This window comes from Lolium rigidum, chromosome 1, assembly GCF_022539505.1.
Source record: "Lolium rigidum isolate FL_2022 chromosome 1, APGP_CSIRO_Lrig_0.1, whole genome shotgun sequence".
Taxonomy (NCBI): domain Eukaryota; kingdom Viridiplantae; phylum Streptophyta; class Magnoliopsida; order Poales; family Poaceae; genus Lolium; species Lolium rigidum.
The window spans coordinates 333,476,776-333,494,175 of NC_061508.1; the positions used below are offsets into that span (position 1 = coordinate 333,476,776).

The 17,400-nt window shown below is 43.7% G+C and overlaps 1 protein-coding gene across 2 annotated transcripts; it reads right to left on the minus strand.

Annotated features, from left to right (window-relative positions):
* Positions 1 to 7,783: 7,783 nt before the first annotated feature.
* Positions 7,784 to 17,023, minus strand: LOC124700056 (eIF-2-alpha kinase GCN2-like). 2 transcript variants are annotated; one of them, XM_047232258.1, is made up of 11 exons: positions 15,789 to 17,023; positions 14,280 to 14,401; positions 14,151 to 14,195; positions 13,983 to 14,061; positions 13,454 to 13,559; positions 13,319 to 13,373; positions 13,162 to 13,238; positions 8,463 to 8,754; positions 8,175 to 8,387; positions 7,941 to 8,097; positions 7,784 to 7,885 (listed from the first exon to the last, which is right to left on the minus strand). In XM_047232258.1, exons 1-10 carry the CDS (start codon positions 16,966 to 16,968, stop codon positions 7,954 to 7,956), a joined length of 2,313 nt encoding a protein of 770 aa, XP_047088214.1. In that variant the 5' UTR covers positions 16,969 to 17,023; the 3' UTR covers positions 7,784 to 7,885; positions 7,941 to 7,953. The 2 variants fall into 2 exon arrangements, with proteins under 2 accessions (XP_047088214.1, XP_047088208.1); XM_047232252.1 differs by having other exon boundaries at positions 7,784 to 8,097; positions 15,789 to 17,022.
* Positions 17,024 to 17,400: the final 377 nt, after the last annotated feature.

A 17,400-nucleotide genomic window follows, 5' to 3' on the forward strand; every position in this document is an offset into this window, starting at 1 on the left:
TTATTCAAACACAAACAAAAATATAAACAAACAAACAGACGCTCCAAGTAAAGTACATAAGATGTGACCGAATAAAAATATAGTTTCAGGAGAAGGAACCTGATAATTTGTCGATGAAGAAGGGGATGCCTTGGGCATCCCCAAGCTTAGACGCTTGAGTCTTCTTAGAATATGCAGGGGTGAACCACCGGGGCATCCCCAAGCTTAGAGCTTTCACTCTTCTTGATCATAGTATATCATCCTCCTCTCTTGACCCTTGAAAACTTCTTCCACACCAAACTTTAAGCAAACTCATTAGAGGGTTAGTGCATAATCAAAAACTCACATGTTCAGAGGTGACACAATCATTCTTAACACTTCTGGACATTGCTCAAAGCTACTGGAAGGTAATGGAACAAAGAAATCCACCCAACACAGCGAAAGAAGCAATGCGAAATAAAAGGCAGAATCTGTCAAAAACAGAACAGTCCGTAAAGACGAATTTTAAAATGGCACCAGACTTGCTCAAATGGAAAAACTCAAAACTAATGAAAGTTGCGTACATATCTGAGGATCACTCACGTAAATTGGCATAATTTTCTGAGTTACCTACAGAGAATTAGACCCAGATTCGTGACAGACAGCAATGCTGTTTCTGCGCAGCAATCCAAATCTAGCATCAACTTTACCATAGAGACTTTACTTGGCACAAAAACATGATAAGGAGAGGTTGCTACAGTAGTAAACAACTTCCAAGACACAAATATAAAACAAAGTACTGTAGCAAAATAACACATGGGTTATCTCCCAAGAAGTTTTTTCTTTATAGCCGTTAAGATGGGCTCAGCAGTTTTAATGATGCACTCGCAAAAATAGTATTTGAAGCAAAAGAGAGCATCAAGAGGCAAATTCAAAACACATTTAAGTCTAACATGCTTCCTATGCATAGGAATCTTGTAAATAAACAAGTTCATGAAGAGCAAAGTAACAAGCATAGGAAGATAAAACAAGTGTAGCTTCAAAAAATTCAGCACATAGAGAGGTATTTTAGTAACATGAAAATTTCTACAACCATATTTTCCTCTCTCATAATAACTTTCAGTAGCATCATGAGCAAACTCAACAATATAACTATCACATAAAGCATTCTTATCATGAGTCTCATGCATAAAATTATTACTCTCCACATAAGCATAATCAATTTTATTAGTAATAGTGGGAGCAAATTCAACGAAGTAGCTATCATTATTATTCTCATCAAGTGTAGGAGGCATAGTATAATCACAACAAAATTTACTCTCCATAGTAGGTGGCACAAAAAGACCACTATCATTATCATCATCAGAAATAGGAGGCAAAGTATTATCAAAGAAAATTTTCTCCTCAATGCTTGGGGGACTAAAAAGATCATAAAAACCAGCTTCCCCAAGCTTAGAACTTTCTACATTATTATCAACAATGGTGTTCAAAGCGTTCATACTAATATTACTACCGACATGTAAATAAGATTCCATAGGTTTTTTAATTTTCGCATCAAACAATCCATGTTTTAAATCAGGAAATAGAATAAGAAGCTCACTCTTGTACATTATGCCAAACTAGTGTAAACAAGAAACAACAAGATGCAATTGCGGGATCTAAAGGAAATAGCTTTGAGCACACACACAACGGCGCCAGAAAAATACTTTACCTGGGACCGGTGTATGAGAGCCTTTTTACCTTTCCTCCCCGGCAACGGCGCCAGAAAAGTGCTTGATGTCTACGGGAGCTTCTATTTTTGTAGACAGTGTTGGGCCTCCAAGAGCAGAGGTTTGTAGAACAGCAGCAAGTTTCCCTTAAGTGGATTACCCAAGGTTTATCGATCTCAGGGAGGAAGAGGTCAAAGATATCCCTCTCATGCAACCCTGCAACCACAAAGCAAGAAGTCTCTTGTGTCCCCAACACACCTAATAGGTGCACTAGTTCGGCGAAGAGATAGTGAAATACAGGTGGTATGAATAAGTAGTAGCAACGACACAGAAAAGTGCTTTGCCCAGGATAGTAAACAAGCGAGTAGTAACGCAGCAGTGAGTAACGCGATAGAAACAAGTAAACAAGCAGCAATAGCAGTATTTAGGAACAAGGCCTAGGGATTAGACTTTCACTAGTGGACACTCTCAACATTGATCACATAACGAGAATAGATAAATGCATACTCTACACTTTTGTTGGATGATGAACACATTGCGTAGGATTACACGAACCCTCAATGCCGGAGTTAACAAGCTCCACAATAATGCTCATATTTTAGTAACCTTTAGTGTAAGATAGATCAAAAGACTAAACCAAGTACTAGCATAGCATGCACACTGTCACCTTCATGCGTATGTAGGAGGAATAGATCACATCAATATTATCATAGCAATAGTTAACTTCGCAATCTACAAGAGATCATGATCATAGCATAAACCAAGTACTAACACGGTGCACACACTGTCACCTTTGCACACGTGCAGGAGGAATAAAACTACTTTAATAACTTTGCTAGAGTAGCACATAGATAAATTGTGATACAAACACATTGCAATCATAAAGAGATATAAATAAGCACCTCACTATGCCATTCATCAGTGAATAAGTATTCCGTGAAATATAGCCTAAGAGACCCACACGGTGCACACACTGTCACCTTTACACACGTGGGACAAGGAGTCTCCGGAGATCACATAGGTAAAACTCACTTGACTAGCATAATGACATCTAGATTACAAGCATCATCATATGAATCTCAATCATGTAAGGCAGCTCATGAGATTATTGTATTGAAGTACATAGGAGAGAGATGAACCACATAGCTACCGGTACAGCCCCGAGCCTCGATGGAGAACTACTCCCTCCTCATGGGAGCAGGAGTGGTGATGAAGATGGCGGTGGAGATGGCAGCGGTGTCGATGGAGAAGCCTTCCGGGGGCACTTCTCCGCTCCGGCAGGGTGCCGGAACAGAGACTCCTGTCCCCCAGATCTTGGCTTCGCGATGGCGGCGGCTCTGGAAGGTTTTCCGTATCGTGGTTCTTCGCCTCAGGGTTTTCGATCCAGGGGCTTTATATAGGCGAAGAGGCGGCGCAGGAGGGCTGACAGGGGGCCACACCATAGGGCGGCGCGGCCCCCCCTCTGGCCGCGCCAGCCTATGGTTTGGTGGGCCTGTGGCCCCCCTCTGACCTCTCTGGTGTGTTCTGGATGCTTTCGGGGATTCTAAGATCTTTGGCGTTGATTTCGTCCGATTCCGAGAATATTTCGTTACTAGGATTTCTGAAACCAAAAACAGCAGAAAACGAGAACTGGCACTTCGGCATCTTGTTAATAGGTTAGTTCCAGAAAATGCACAAATATGACATAAAGTGTGCATATAACATGTAGAAATCATCAATAATGTGGCATGGAACACAAGAAATTATCGATACGTCGGAGACGTATCAGTGGCATCAATGAGAGTAGAGGAGAAAGGTGCGAGCGTGGTTGAGCGCAAGAGGCAATGGGCGCAATGGAGGATTTTTTGCAGAGGAAAGCAGGGGTGCGGCGCGAGCGAAAGTGTAGAAGGAGGAAGATGATGACCTTAAATAGAGATGTGGTGAATCGACGCACCATTGGATGAAGAAATTGTGAGAAAGATGGTGTACACGTGGACAAGGGGTAAAAAAGTAATTTCATTAAGAAGAGAAAGAACAGGCGCTACAGTGCGTGCGCCAGGAAAAGTGGAGGACGTGTGTCCCCCACTTGCACGACGTGTCAACTTGATGAGCAATTTGGGCCCGCAAGGCAGAGAGAGCGCAGTTCTCGCGTTTTCCCGATACAGTGATCGTGGCTATCGTCAGCAATGATGTCACCTTGGCAAGAGAAAAATTCGGCTATGAAGCTTCATAAGAATGGCGACAGCAGAAGATTGTTGATTATTTTGAGAGCCTTTGGTCAAATACAAGTTTTTGATCAAATGCTCGGGGGCTACTTTGGAACAATGAAAAACTCGAGAATGACAAAATAGAAATGGCAAGAGCCTATGATCAAATACAAACATTTTCTCATAGAGCCTCGGGGGCTACTCCCATCGGGAGCGCTGGTCGCGCACCCGATAGATGTGAAAATTTCGAGAAAGAAGGAAAATATAGAAACATAAGGCGTAGAGCCTACACCCAAGTGCAAGTCCTTGGCTGTAGCCTCGGGGGCTACTCCCATCGGGATCGCTGTTCGCGTGCCCGATGAAATTATAAAAAAGAGAGGGAAGAAGAAAAAGTAAGCATATTTCGAGTTATATAAATAACTCTACATATACTCCCATCGGGAGGGGAATATAAGTTATCCGTTGACTCAATAAAATGTGCTATTCCAACAGCCGAAAAAGCACTCGACAGAATATTCTCAGAGCGCCAAAGTTGCGAACAATCTCTGAATGCCGCAAAACTTTGCGAAGGTAAGATCCCAGATCCGTTCTGCGTGGCGTGGCGCCGTCTCTGACGTCGGTTTGCTACTTTTTCTCGTATCAACAGATACGAAGAAAATCCTAACGGACGCGTTAGGTACCCGATAAAATATGACTGGGACTCGACAGAATGGTAAGACCTTAATCGGCACCTGTCGAAGTTTACACCAGTATCCCGAGATCATGTCCAGGGACGTGATCTTGAAGTAGGTTTTTGCGGATTTCCACTAGAGCAGTTAACTAGTACCTAATCCGTCAGATGAACTAGCACCAACTACCATTATCCTTGTACAATATATAATTACGTATCTAAAGATATGTGATAAAATTTGGCAGAGTTATTGAATATAAAGTTGGAGATTTTCCCTGATTCTGCGATTCAAGCAAAATCTCGGGGGCTACTAACATAGGCATCCCCAATGGGCCTGCCGAAGATGGTACCCGGGGTTTACTGGAGGCCTACGACTCGAAGAATAAGAAGAATCGGAAGCCCAAATTATTATTAAGGGAAGCTAGAGTTGTATTAGAAAATAATGTTTGTAATCTGGCGGGATGGGTTGGAAACCCTCCCGGACTCTGTAACTTGTGTATTACGAATCCCTCGGCTCCGCATCCTATATAAGGGGGAGTTGAGGGACAAAGAAAGCATCGATTCATTGTCTCACGAAACCCTAGTTTTCATATCGTCGAGCACTTTTCGGCTGAAACCTTCGAGATCTACTTGCCCTCTACTTCCGACTAAAACCCTAGTCTACAACTTGTAGGCATTGATAAGTTAATCCTATGTCACTTGTGCTACATATATCTTGTGCCTATCTTGCTTTGCTCTAGTTGTTGTTGTTGCACTTAGTTGAGCCTAGCATATTTAAGATTTGTGCTTGCAAAATAAATGTTAGTTTAATTCTGCATTCTTACAAGTCAAATCCGTAAGAATTTTTTAAACGCCTATTCACCTCCCCCCTAGGCGACATCTCGTCCTTTCAGAAGCTGCTGGTGGTAAAGCTCGCGGATGGAACCGACGAAGGAGGGTGGAGGCTCCCAAGAGTTCGAGGCCCGAAGACTTCCCGATCCAATGCTTGTGGAGAGATGCAGCAACGGCGCGCCTTCGGCATGTCTTTCTCCGCTCCGGCGACATCGAGTTGCTCAAGGACTGGGTTGTATTTTTGTTCTTTGTTAGGTTCCTTTTTGTAACTGTCATGCTTTAATATCACCAGCTGTTTCCTTGCAAAAAGAAAGTGATAGACAAATGTCAAAATGAGTTTGCGGAAAAAGTTTATTCTTGATTTTTTTGAGCTCTTAAAATGTTTTTTGGCGATAATATCTTTTATGTTTGTTGTCTCTCTAAGCATCGAAAGTACCGGCGGCGGCGCATAACAATAAGTGATATATTTATCTCAAATTAGTATAAAAGTAAAATACAACATTAGAGAAGACGACATCTTAGAAACGAGACCAAATGCAAAAAGATTTTGGAGATGGGTTAAAGGTTTTACTACTATTTAGAATCCGCTGCAACGACAGGACATTCTACTAGTAAAGTCCAATGGCTTATTCGCAAAAAAAAAGGATCGAATGGCTCAAATATTACAGCTTCTCACGTCACCGACTATATTGCACCGTTTTTACTAGGAAGAGTGGTGTTTTGGGTGCTCCCTCTATTCTAAAGTACATCTTATACATATTTTAATTTTTTAAAAAATTGAAATGGAAAATTCACGCACATGTCTTCACGTGCTATGTGCTAAGTGCTAACAAAGTCGTTTCATAATAAATCAACTTATCGTGTGTAAAAAGGACAAAAATTGTTGCTAAAAATAATGTTTTTCACAAGATAATTTTCTCTTATTCATATAGACCATAAAAAATAATGATTTTTCATGAAACTTGAGAAATGCATATATCATGAAATGTACATGTAGAATTTCTTGTCAAATGTTTTCGACACTTCGAGCCGAATTGAATTTCTGGTTCTTATTGCACTTCACTCTTCTACAAAGCAACCAAACAATCCATCAAAGTTTGCTAGCTTAGTAGCACTAGTAACAGAACAAGGCCGCATTTGAACCATGCATGGATACCATTACCTCAACAAAAAGCTAAAATTACATGCTAGTGCTAAATCATGGTTGCGTTTCAAGAAATGCCAGACAATCGTTAATCAACATGACACCAGATCCTCCTGGCTCTACAGGTCAGCCAATGCAGAAAGAGAAAGCACGTTATGTACAGTAGGTATACTATTTCAGCATGCATGAGATTGTGTGCCGCCCAAAGAAGTTTGGAGGCCTTGGCATCCTCCATACGGGTAAGTTTGCAACGGCACTACATCTTCGGTGACCTTGGTTGGAATGGAAAGACACCAACAAAATTTGGATTGGCTCCGGTAACCCATGCTCCGAGCAAGATATGGAGCTTTTCTACGCCGTCACCACCATCACAGTTGGAAATGGGCTCAAAACACTGTTTTGGTTTGCTCCTTGGCTTGAGGGGAAAAAGCCTATTGAGGTTGCACCGCTTATTTTCGCCTCTTCTAAGCGAAAAAAATTGGAAGGTGGCACAAGCACTTCATGACAATGCTTGGGTGAATAGAGTGGTTCTAGGGGAAGACTTTACTTTCGAGCACCTTGCCCAATTCATTGAGCTTTGGACTCTCATTCAAAACTTCCACCTCAATGAAAACGTTGATGATGAGATCTCATGGAAGCTCACCGAGAGTGGGCATTACACCACCAAGTCCGCCTACAATTTGTAATTCATGGGACTCACTCAAGCTTATACAAGGTCAATGTGGAAGATGTGGGCACCTCCCAAAATTAAGTTGTTCATATGGTTTGTCTACCAAAATAGAATTTGGACCGCCGACCGTCCAAATTGTGGAGCTTGTCCACTTTGCAACCAATGTCTTGAATCCGTCGATCATCTTCTTGTCCATTGCCGCGTCTTCCCTTTGGGACAAGGCTAAAGAGAGATTTGATATTCCTTCTATTCATACAAACTCTTGGGCGGGTCTAACCTTCACGGAATGGTGGAATTTGATATCCTCGGGCCAAAACCGCAAAGGGACGACATCGCTTGCCATGCTAATCATTTGGAAGATTTGGAGCGAGAGAAATGATAGGGTCTTCAAGAACAAGCGTACCACATCGCAAGTCATCTTCGACTAGCCAGTGCTAAGAATTTGAGTCAATTGATGCCACGAGAGTAATTGTAATAGTTTATTTGAACCTTTTACTTTCTTGTAAACTCCTTAATCAGTGAATGGGCAAAGCTTTCGCCCTCGTTCAAAAAAAAAAAAAAACTAAGCTACGTAGTCCCTGTTGCCTTCTCGTTGAAACTCCAATCACTACCGAGTTACAGAACAGGTGGCCTACCTAAAAGAAAGTGCTATATACAGCTGAATCTGTGGAACAAGATTGTACTAGATGTGCACAGCAAGATAGCAAGTTATGGAATGTATGCAACATAAGATTGTACTAGATGTGCACAGCAAGATAGCAAGTTATGGAATGTATGCAACAGCTTCATCCCTCTGCTTGTGATCCATCAACTCCATCTCCCAGTTCCTGAGATGTGATCTGTTGAACATATGGAGTAGCTTCATCCGTAGCTTTTGATCCATCAACTCCATCTCCCAATTCCTCAGATGTGTTCTGCTGAATATATTCCTGCACCCATATAAGCATAATTTAATCAATAAATTCCTCCGTAGCAAAACCATGGGAAAACACCAACAAACCATTACCAAAATTTCAATGTCAGACGGCCTGTAAGCAGGTTCAACCGCAGTCATTCTTTTGACCAACCCACGAGCACCCTCCCGATCACCTACGAGAGCACAACAGCTATCTGGAATCGCTCCATTTATCAGCCCCCCAAATGCCTCACGTCTCTGAAAGAAGGTTCGGAATCTTGTGAAGATCTCCAGAAACATCACCCCAACAGAATATGTATCCACCTACCAAAATAACCAAAATTATCAGTGTCCATTTACAAGCAAAAAATGTTGATGGCAGACTTATCAAGGACATACCTTTTCTGTTATCTTCTGAGGAAATGCAAGCTCTGGAGCGGAATAGTATGGAGTGCCAAGTCCAGGCGTACCGCCATACCCTCCCAATTCATCGTGACCAATGCAAGAGTCTCCAAAGTCTCCAATGCGGACTCCCATATCAGCCCCAAAGAACACATTATCTGGTTTGAGGTCTCGGTGCACAATGGATTCATCATGAATTGTCTTTACAGCTTTGGCTATCTCTTCAGCTAAATTCCATCTATCCAGATTGGTGTTGAACTTTTCAGGCAACAGCAGGTCCTTTAGAGTGCTGCCAGGAAGAGAAACCCAAAAAATCAAAAAATGAACAAGCCTAATATACATGAGGGAGTTGGTAATTGAAGCATAAAGCTACTTCTCGCTATTTTAGGATGTGGCAGAAAATCATCTAGTCACATCAAACATTTATGCAATCATGACATTTTCTACAGATAGACAGAAAACATGTGACATTCAGCCTTGAAGAATACAATGTATAATCTAACTTATATAAGGAAAAAATAATTAACAATCAGATGCAAGTATAGCTCTGGGAATCCCATCCATCTACCTTTTGGCTGAAACCATCTTGTGCATCCTGCACAAGGTGCACAAGACAGTACCCTTGTAGTCATCCTAAAGTATACCTCTGTATTATAATTTCCTAACCATTCATTCTTCTCTTGCAGTAGCATTTACTGCTAATTTGTGTCGGTCCATATGGTATTTACACCTAGCTGTTGTACATGGCGTCAAACTGAGCATTTGGTTTCTAACCATCATGGTGATAATAATAATCACTGATCAACATTTATTGTTTCTTATGAAATTTAAAATTAATCATTTTTTGAAGTTCAAGCAATTAAAAATGGACATTGTGCAGAAAAATGCAATTAAAAATAAAAAACTACTACTTCTTTCAGATCAAACATTAATTTCTCAAAAATGGACACTGCAGAAAAAATGCAATTAAGTCTATCCAGCGGTGCAAAGGTTGGCAGTGGTGATAGTGGTGATGTACCACAACGGGGAAGACAAGAAGAGCCACCGCGGTCGTGGCCACCATAGGAAAAGGTGTCAAACATGGCCTTCTCATTGCCAGATCTGACCTCACCACCAAATATTAATCTGGCTTCTCTTGACCTATAGCGCACATGATTTCATGTTGATGGGGGCAGCGGCAGAAAGCTAGATCAGGTGGGGATATAGATGCCAGGACAAGGCAGAAAGCATGGATTAGCAGGCATATAGATGCCACACAGTGCAGATATTACTCAGCCGCTGTGGCACCGGAGCTAAGAAAGAACCTTTACTTTGTCGAAAGGGAGAACACGCTGTGAGACAGGGGTTGACATTTGACAATAGGCACGGCTTTATCCCCAGGGGGCAACCATCATGTACAATATTTGTATTTTGTTGGTATTGCTTCAATACTGATTTTGGCACAGATCACTGAGCAGTCTGAGCTGAATACCAGTGTCCACAATAGTGGGACCACTGGTGACCGGGAGCCAGAAATCTGCTCTCGTTAACAAATCCCTACCTCATCTCACTGTTTCTATAGTCAAGTCAATGCCAGCGGATAAGGCGCCAGGGCCTGATGGATTCACAGGTAGATTCTTCCAAAATTGCTGGGATATAATAAAAACTGATCTTATGGCGGCCATAGAACACATGACCAAGCATGACGGAAGGAGTTTCCATTATCTGAACCTGGAATACATAACACTTTTACCAAAGAAAGAAGGGGCTGTGGATATTGCAGATTATAGGCCCATCAGCCTAGTTCATGAGTGGCAAAGATTTCCCCAAGGCATTAGCTTGCAGAATTGCACCAAAACCTGATTCATTGATTGCAGTAAATAAAAACGTTTTTGTTAAAAGGAGGTCGATCCAGGACAACTTCATGCTTGTTAGTCAGACAGCAAAAACCTTCCACAGGTGACAGGTACCTGCTTTGTTCCTAAAACTTGATAATGACCAGGCCTTTGATTTGGTTTCGTTGGCTTTCCTTCTCAGTGTTCTCCAAACAAGAGGTTTTGGGCCAAAGACGTGTGCATGGATCATATTGCTGCTTAACACAGCTAGCTGTGAAGTACTAGTAAATGGCAGTGCAGGCGACAGAATTTGGCAAGCAAGGGGAGACAAGGAGATCCCACATCTCCGATTCTTTTCTTGCTGATCATGGAAGTACTAAATGATGTTTTTTGTCCGGCAGAATCAAGAGGGGTTTTCCGAAGTCTTCACAGATGTGGCATCAAACAAAGGGTTTCATTATACGCGGATGATAAACCTATTTTCTTAATGCCTGAAAAGAATGAGTTGACAGCAGCAAGTGCCTTGTTGGACCTGTTTAAAGAGGCATCTGGCTTAAAATGCAATTTAAGCAAATGTGATACCGCACCAATTGCTTGTGCGGATCCCTTTACATGTCAGATCACTCAGTTCCCATGCTCTTACCTTGGGCTACCTCTATCACTGAAGAAATTGACAAAGGCCGGGTTACAGGTTCTTGTTAACCGAATTGCAAAGAAATTGGCAACATGGAGAGCACTGCTCCTCGCACTGAGATGCCGACTGATTAGGAGTGGACCCAAGAAGGCAAGAAGGCCTGAGTAGGGGCCACTCAAATTTTTGATTTGCAATAAAATCCTTTTATATTTGTAAGAAAAATCCTTTAATTATTTGAATTTCCAATTAAGAGGCCCCCACTGAAAGTTTCTTCTCGGTCCGCCCCTACAGCTGATCTTGGTAAAAGCAGTTCTGACGACTATCGCAGTATACCACATGCTCTCGCTAGATCTGCCACCGTGGGGTCATAAAATGCATCGCAAGATCTGCAGAATATTTTTCTGGCATGGTGTGGATGAGAAGAAAGGTGGCCAGGGGAAGGTGATGTGGCAACAAGTGTGCACACCTTACATCTACGGAGGCTTGGGAGTCCATAACTTGAAAATGCTGAATGATGCGCTCCGAATCAGCTGGAAATGGCTACATCGTAAGGGTCCTTTGAGATCACGGCAAGGACTAGAATTCAGTGTATCAAAAGAAGCTGACGAGATGGCCAAGACAGCCGTGGAATGTATTGTGGGCAATGGCGAAAAGATTAATTTCTGGTATGATACTTGGATAAAGGGGCAGAGAGTCCAGCTCAGATTGCACCAGCTCTGGTTTCTTTCATCCGAGCTAGAGGAGGCCAAGGAGCTTCATGAGGAGAAGTGGATTGCAAATCTTAGAGGAGAAATCTCGGTGCAAGCTGTAATAGAATACATTACTCTGTGGAACAAGATCCAGGACATGCCGCCTCTCTCAAACGAGGATGGCAACTTCAGATGGGGGCTAACATCAAAGGGAGTTTACTCGGCGACCTCTGCATATAACGCGTTTTTCCTGGGAGGTATCACTGCGTACTATGCACCATCGCTGTGGGAGAACGATGCCCCGCTCAAAGAGAAGATTTTCACATGGCTGGTTATGAGGAATAGGTGCTGGGCATCTGACAGGTTACAGAATAGAGGGCTGCAGCACTTGCCACGCTATGCTTTCTGCGATCAAATGCTAGAGACTGTCGATCATCTGATGGTACAATGCCCCTTCTCAAGGGAGCTCTGGATAAAGAATGGTGGGTATCGCTGTGATCCAAAAGCCCGAAATCACGATGGAAAGAGATGGCGAGCTGGGCAAGAAAGAAGTCTAGATAACCCCCCACCAAAGATTGTAAGTGGACTGCTAAGTATAATTAAGCTCCCGCGATCCTAGGCATGCAGCTCACCTGCACGGAGTGAAGTTCCTAAAACTAACCTCTAACTGCAACTCCAGTGGGTTCAGTCCTCAAACATTTTTACATGTATTGTCGGATGTTTTGATTCTATCGATCGAGCAGGTCTGAGCATCAGCATGACGTCCACTTGGGATGCTGCAGGTGCACCGGATGGCAACGCGCACCATCTATTCCTTGAACAGATTCAATCAGAAACCTCCAAACTACAAAACAGTACTGAAGAACTGTAACCAAGCCTTTTTAAGTCATACCCGGTAATCCAAACTCGAAATCACTACCTATTGTCCCACACAATCGGCAGAGAAACAACCAGTACTGACACTAACACCTACCCCAAATCCAATCCCCCCTATTTGCATCCCAAATCGACCCGTCCTCGAGCCAGTCCGTCTGTCCTAAGTCCTCTCCACAGAAAGAGGGAAATGGGTAGCTATTTTGGGGAGGAAGGAGCGCGAACCTGCACTGATTCGAGGACCACCCTCGAATCGTACGATTCAGCCGCCGATCATGGGAGAGATGAGCGGAGCGGTGCGGCAGAGAGACAAGCGGAGGGGGAGAGCAGAGACGAGCGGAGCGGCTTGACAACCAGGAAAGGAAGCGGTTCGACCAGACCACGACCAGGTGCGAACTCACCCAAAGCGTTGGCTATACGTGGACCAAGACCACCCTCTAAAACAGCTATTAGCCTCAAAAACCACTAGTAGGCAGACAGTAGAAATTAGTGAGTAGTAGTCCTCAGTGTTGCTCGAGGTGGTGGATGTCTTGTACTCCGTAAAAACTCTTTTTCCTCATATATTAATGGAATGACAAGCAACCTAGGCTGTCTGTTCTCGAAAATAAGTATCAATTTTCTATTTCGACTACATATATAAAAGAACTTATAAATGTGCATCAGAAAATGAACCACCAAATGCACACCTTGAACATAGCTCCAATTGGATAAACAAATAATCTGCTATTGGCCTTTTTTTGTAAACCCAGGGCTCAACCCAAGCCTAACATACAAGGAAAAAAAATCAGAAGTCAGAAAAAAACAAGAGTATTATTAAAGATTTTTTTTCTTCCAGACACATACCTTGTAAAATTTCATAACACGCTTATCCTTTAAACTTGAGATTATTAGAACTTCTCTGGAGAGAGATGAACATATTAGATACAGAGAACTATGCCTAATGAAAATACAATTAGAAAATAACAATGAAAAATGTACCTGGGCTGCACAGTGCAAGGTTCTTCATCTTTCAGGCGGACTGTTTTCAGAGCGAACTTGCCACCCTCAAGCAAGCACTTGAAGACCCGGCAATCGCCCTCCCCTCCTAGAACACATAAGCAGATGCAGAAATGTTAAGGTTACTTTCTATTTCGCACCCCCACACACGCTTTTCTTTTATGGCCAGATACACGCTTGTAACTAAAATACTGGCTGATATTTTCTGATCCTGTAAAGAGCATAATTACACCTCTTGCTACAGAGGAAATGTTCCAACCTATGACAATTAACTTTTAAGGAGGTCGAGTATATTGCAAATAGTACTTAAATTAGGAAAAGTCTAAATGAATTAGGAAGGAAAGGGTTACAGTTCAGTATTGAATTCACATTGAGATCCGTCTTGTGGATCAAGTTAGTCATCTTATATGAAGGACTAGCAGAATGAAGCAATGGTCTTCTACCCAATCCACTACATTGTGAATACTATCAAAGAGATATTGGTAAGTAAAATCTCATTAAGAATACTTACCAATTTTTTGGCAAAATTTAAAATCTCGAACTGAAGCTTTTAACTCAGAAACCAGCTCATAAAAATTTGGAGTATGGATCTACAATTTTGAAAGTGTAATTAGAGTATTAGACTAACAAACAAACCAATATGGGGTTAAGAACTTAAGAAGATAATAACAATACAGACCATGCTAAGCTCAAAATCCATCGTACAATCTTGGATCCTGAAGACCTGTATAGGAAACCGAACTTAACTATTATAAATTCAAAACCAAAACTGTCAGGACATTTGCGGAAGATGCAACTGTGGACTCACTGTGTTTGCTGCAATAGGGGCACCTATATCCATTTTAAAGGAGGATTTGAATAACTCTTCTAGTTCTTCTTCACTGATCCAAGTTAGACGGTAGACTTCTATTCCAATCCAATTTTCACCACCTGGCCAAAAACAAACATCACAGATATTTTATTACTAGATAGTAGATACCAAAAGGTTTCATACCAAAATCAGCATAGTTGACTAAGAAACATATTTGACAAGAGAGAAGCCTCCTTGCTTTTTCAGACAAGAAAAGCACAGCTGAGGAGAGAGAAATAAGGCTCAGAGCATCATTTGACCTTAGAACTACATGAGCTAATCCAATACAGATCCTCTACTGTGCATGGTTGGTAGGTGCAAACATTCCAGCTCACGATCTCAATCAGTGCTTGGGGACTGAATCCTAACTTGATTACATAACTAGTTCTAACATTGTATGTAATATCATCACAGGTATTTTTCATTTCCACCAACTGGAAACCAAAACCAATTATGATATGTATGAAAATTAACATATCCAACATAGACCTGAGATATTCCTCTTTTAGAAATGGTAACAAATAAAAAATACAGTATTTAGCTGGGGAAGGTAATCCTCTAAAAAAATCCCCCCAAGTTGGGCATGATGTGTTTTGTGTGATATATATAAAAGAAGCTTGGGCCCTTAGACGGTGCCCACGAGCCACACTGGAACGCTCTCCCCTCCCCTTCTCTCCTCCCCCCGTTTTGAGAGTCTCCTCTGCTCTCCCGGCGTCGCTCCTCCCTCTCTCCGGCGGCGCTGCCACTCGGGGTAGGGTGAGGAGATGGCGGCTGGCTCCTCTGTTTATAGTAGTAGTACTAGTATTAGGTTTGTGGTTTTTGCCTTTATGGCAGTCTGGCTCTATGACGTTGGGGGCTGCCTCCAAGCCGACGCGCAGCGTTGGTAGGCTGTTGGACCCATAATCTCAAGGTGGGGGAGGCGGGCGACGGCGGGATCTGGCGAACTCTCTTTAAATAAGCGTGGCCACGCTCTGGATCGAGCAAAAGCTAGCGTTGACCTTCCTCATCTTGGCCGTCGTGGCAGCGGAAGAGACCGGAGGGGTCAGGCTAGCAGTTCTCGGCCAAATCTGTGAAATCCAATACCGATGTCATGTCCTAGCATCAAACTTCCTACCGATGTGAAATCCTATACATGTTGGTTGGATTTCCTAGCATCAAACTTCCTACCGATATGAAATCCAATACCATATACTGCCACAGACAGAGATAACAAACATAGGAATAGTGTTGGTTGTCTAAGAAGATGAAACTTAACACTCTTGTCGAGGTGTTGGGGGATTGCTAAATTGAACACTTCCAACATATTATAACAGGCAAGATGCATCAGTTGACGAAATAAGCAAATGTATGAGGAGATAACATTTAAGTACTCTACTAATATGTCCTAAAGAACCTTTGGAGTATGACCATATTGAATGTATCGAGACTCCAGAGGGAACATAATAAAGGTTTAGGAAAGTAGCTCACTGAATATGTCGAGACGTATGTGCTTCTTTGCCGGCCATAATCTTAGACAGAGCTTCCATCCATCATTTTTCTCCTCACCATCACCATCATCATCTTCCTCCTCATCACCATCACCATCCTCAGCTTCCTCTTCATCACTGGCATTCTCCTTCCCGCCATCATCTTCATCCTCCTTCTCATCATCACCATCCTCAGCTTTCTCTCTATCATTGACATGCTCCTCCCGACCATCATCTTCACTCTCATCCTCAGCATCATCATCCTCATCTTCATCTATATCATCATCATCCTTCTTATCGTTTCCCCTGTCCCAGATGTCCACATCAGTTCGTTCATGCTCCAAGCTGTTCTTGCCTGGATACCCGTGGCTGCTGCTACTGCTGCTCAAGCCACTATCCTCTGTGCTGCTCTTTCCTGCATACCCATCGCTGCTGCCGGTGGAGCCACGATCCTCCGCGGTGGTCTTGCCTAGATCATCTTCACAGCTGTTGTTGTTGTTGCTGCTGCTGCTGCTGCTCAAGCCACTACCCTCTGTGCTGCTCTTTCCTGCATACCCATCGCTGCTGCCGGTGGAGCCACGATCCTCCGCGGTGGTCTTGCCTAGATCATCTTCACAACTGTTGATGCTGCTGCTGCTGCTGCTGCTCAAGCCACTAACTTCTGTGCTGCTCTTTCCAGCATACCCATCGCTGCTGCTGGTGGAGCCACGATCCTCCGCGGTGGTCTTGACTAGATATTCTTCACTGCTGTTTCTGCTGGTCAAGCATCGATCCTCTGCGTTGCCCTTGCCTGGAACGTCTTCGCAACTGTTGCTGCTGCTGCTGGTCGATCGGTACTGAAACACGTCGCGGGGCGGTGGGGAATTGGCAGGGATGTCCTCCTCGGACGTATTCGATCCGGTCTCCCAGTAATCCTCCTCGAAGTCCTCGGGATCCGCCGGCTCACCAGAGTAGTGCAGCAGCCGCGCGACGTCGACTACGCGGCCGTCTTGGACGAGCGCGAGGTAGAACCCCGCGCAGCGTCCTAGGCCGCCGCCGACATCCTCGGCGACGGGAGGGTCGGGGTCGGCCTCGAGTAGACGTGGTGGAGCAACGAGCTCGAGCGAAGCTAGAAGCTCCGCCCCGTGTGAGCGACGCCTGTAGAGGCGGACCTCCGCGACTCCGCCTCCTGGGGGCTCCATCGCCGGTGAGAGCACCGCCGCGTCGCCGACCGCCGGGATCGGGATCGGATCGGGCTCGGGCTAGGGCTTGGGCTCGGGGATTTGGGCGAACTCTCTGGAAATGGATTTTGATTTCGAGGAATATTCTAGGGTATCTGCTTAACGTCGGTCGACTGAGATGGGTTAGCCGTTCGATTGATGCTTTACGATTCTCGCTCGGTCACGGCGGTGGGTCGTCCTGCACACCGCTGTGCTGCGGGCGGGACGGTCTTTCCATTGATCCATTCCATGACCGTGGCAGAGCACTAAGGCCACGTTTGGTTGTTTGGGCCTTTCATGCATACGCCGGTGAGATGGGAGCTCCTACGCGTTTAGAATGGGCCATGGGCCAGAAAGCATCACTCGTTTGGTAGCCTGTGCAGATTTTTTGGCCCAGCCGAACAAAGGGTTTGG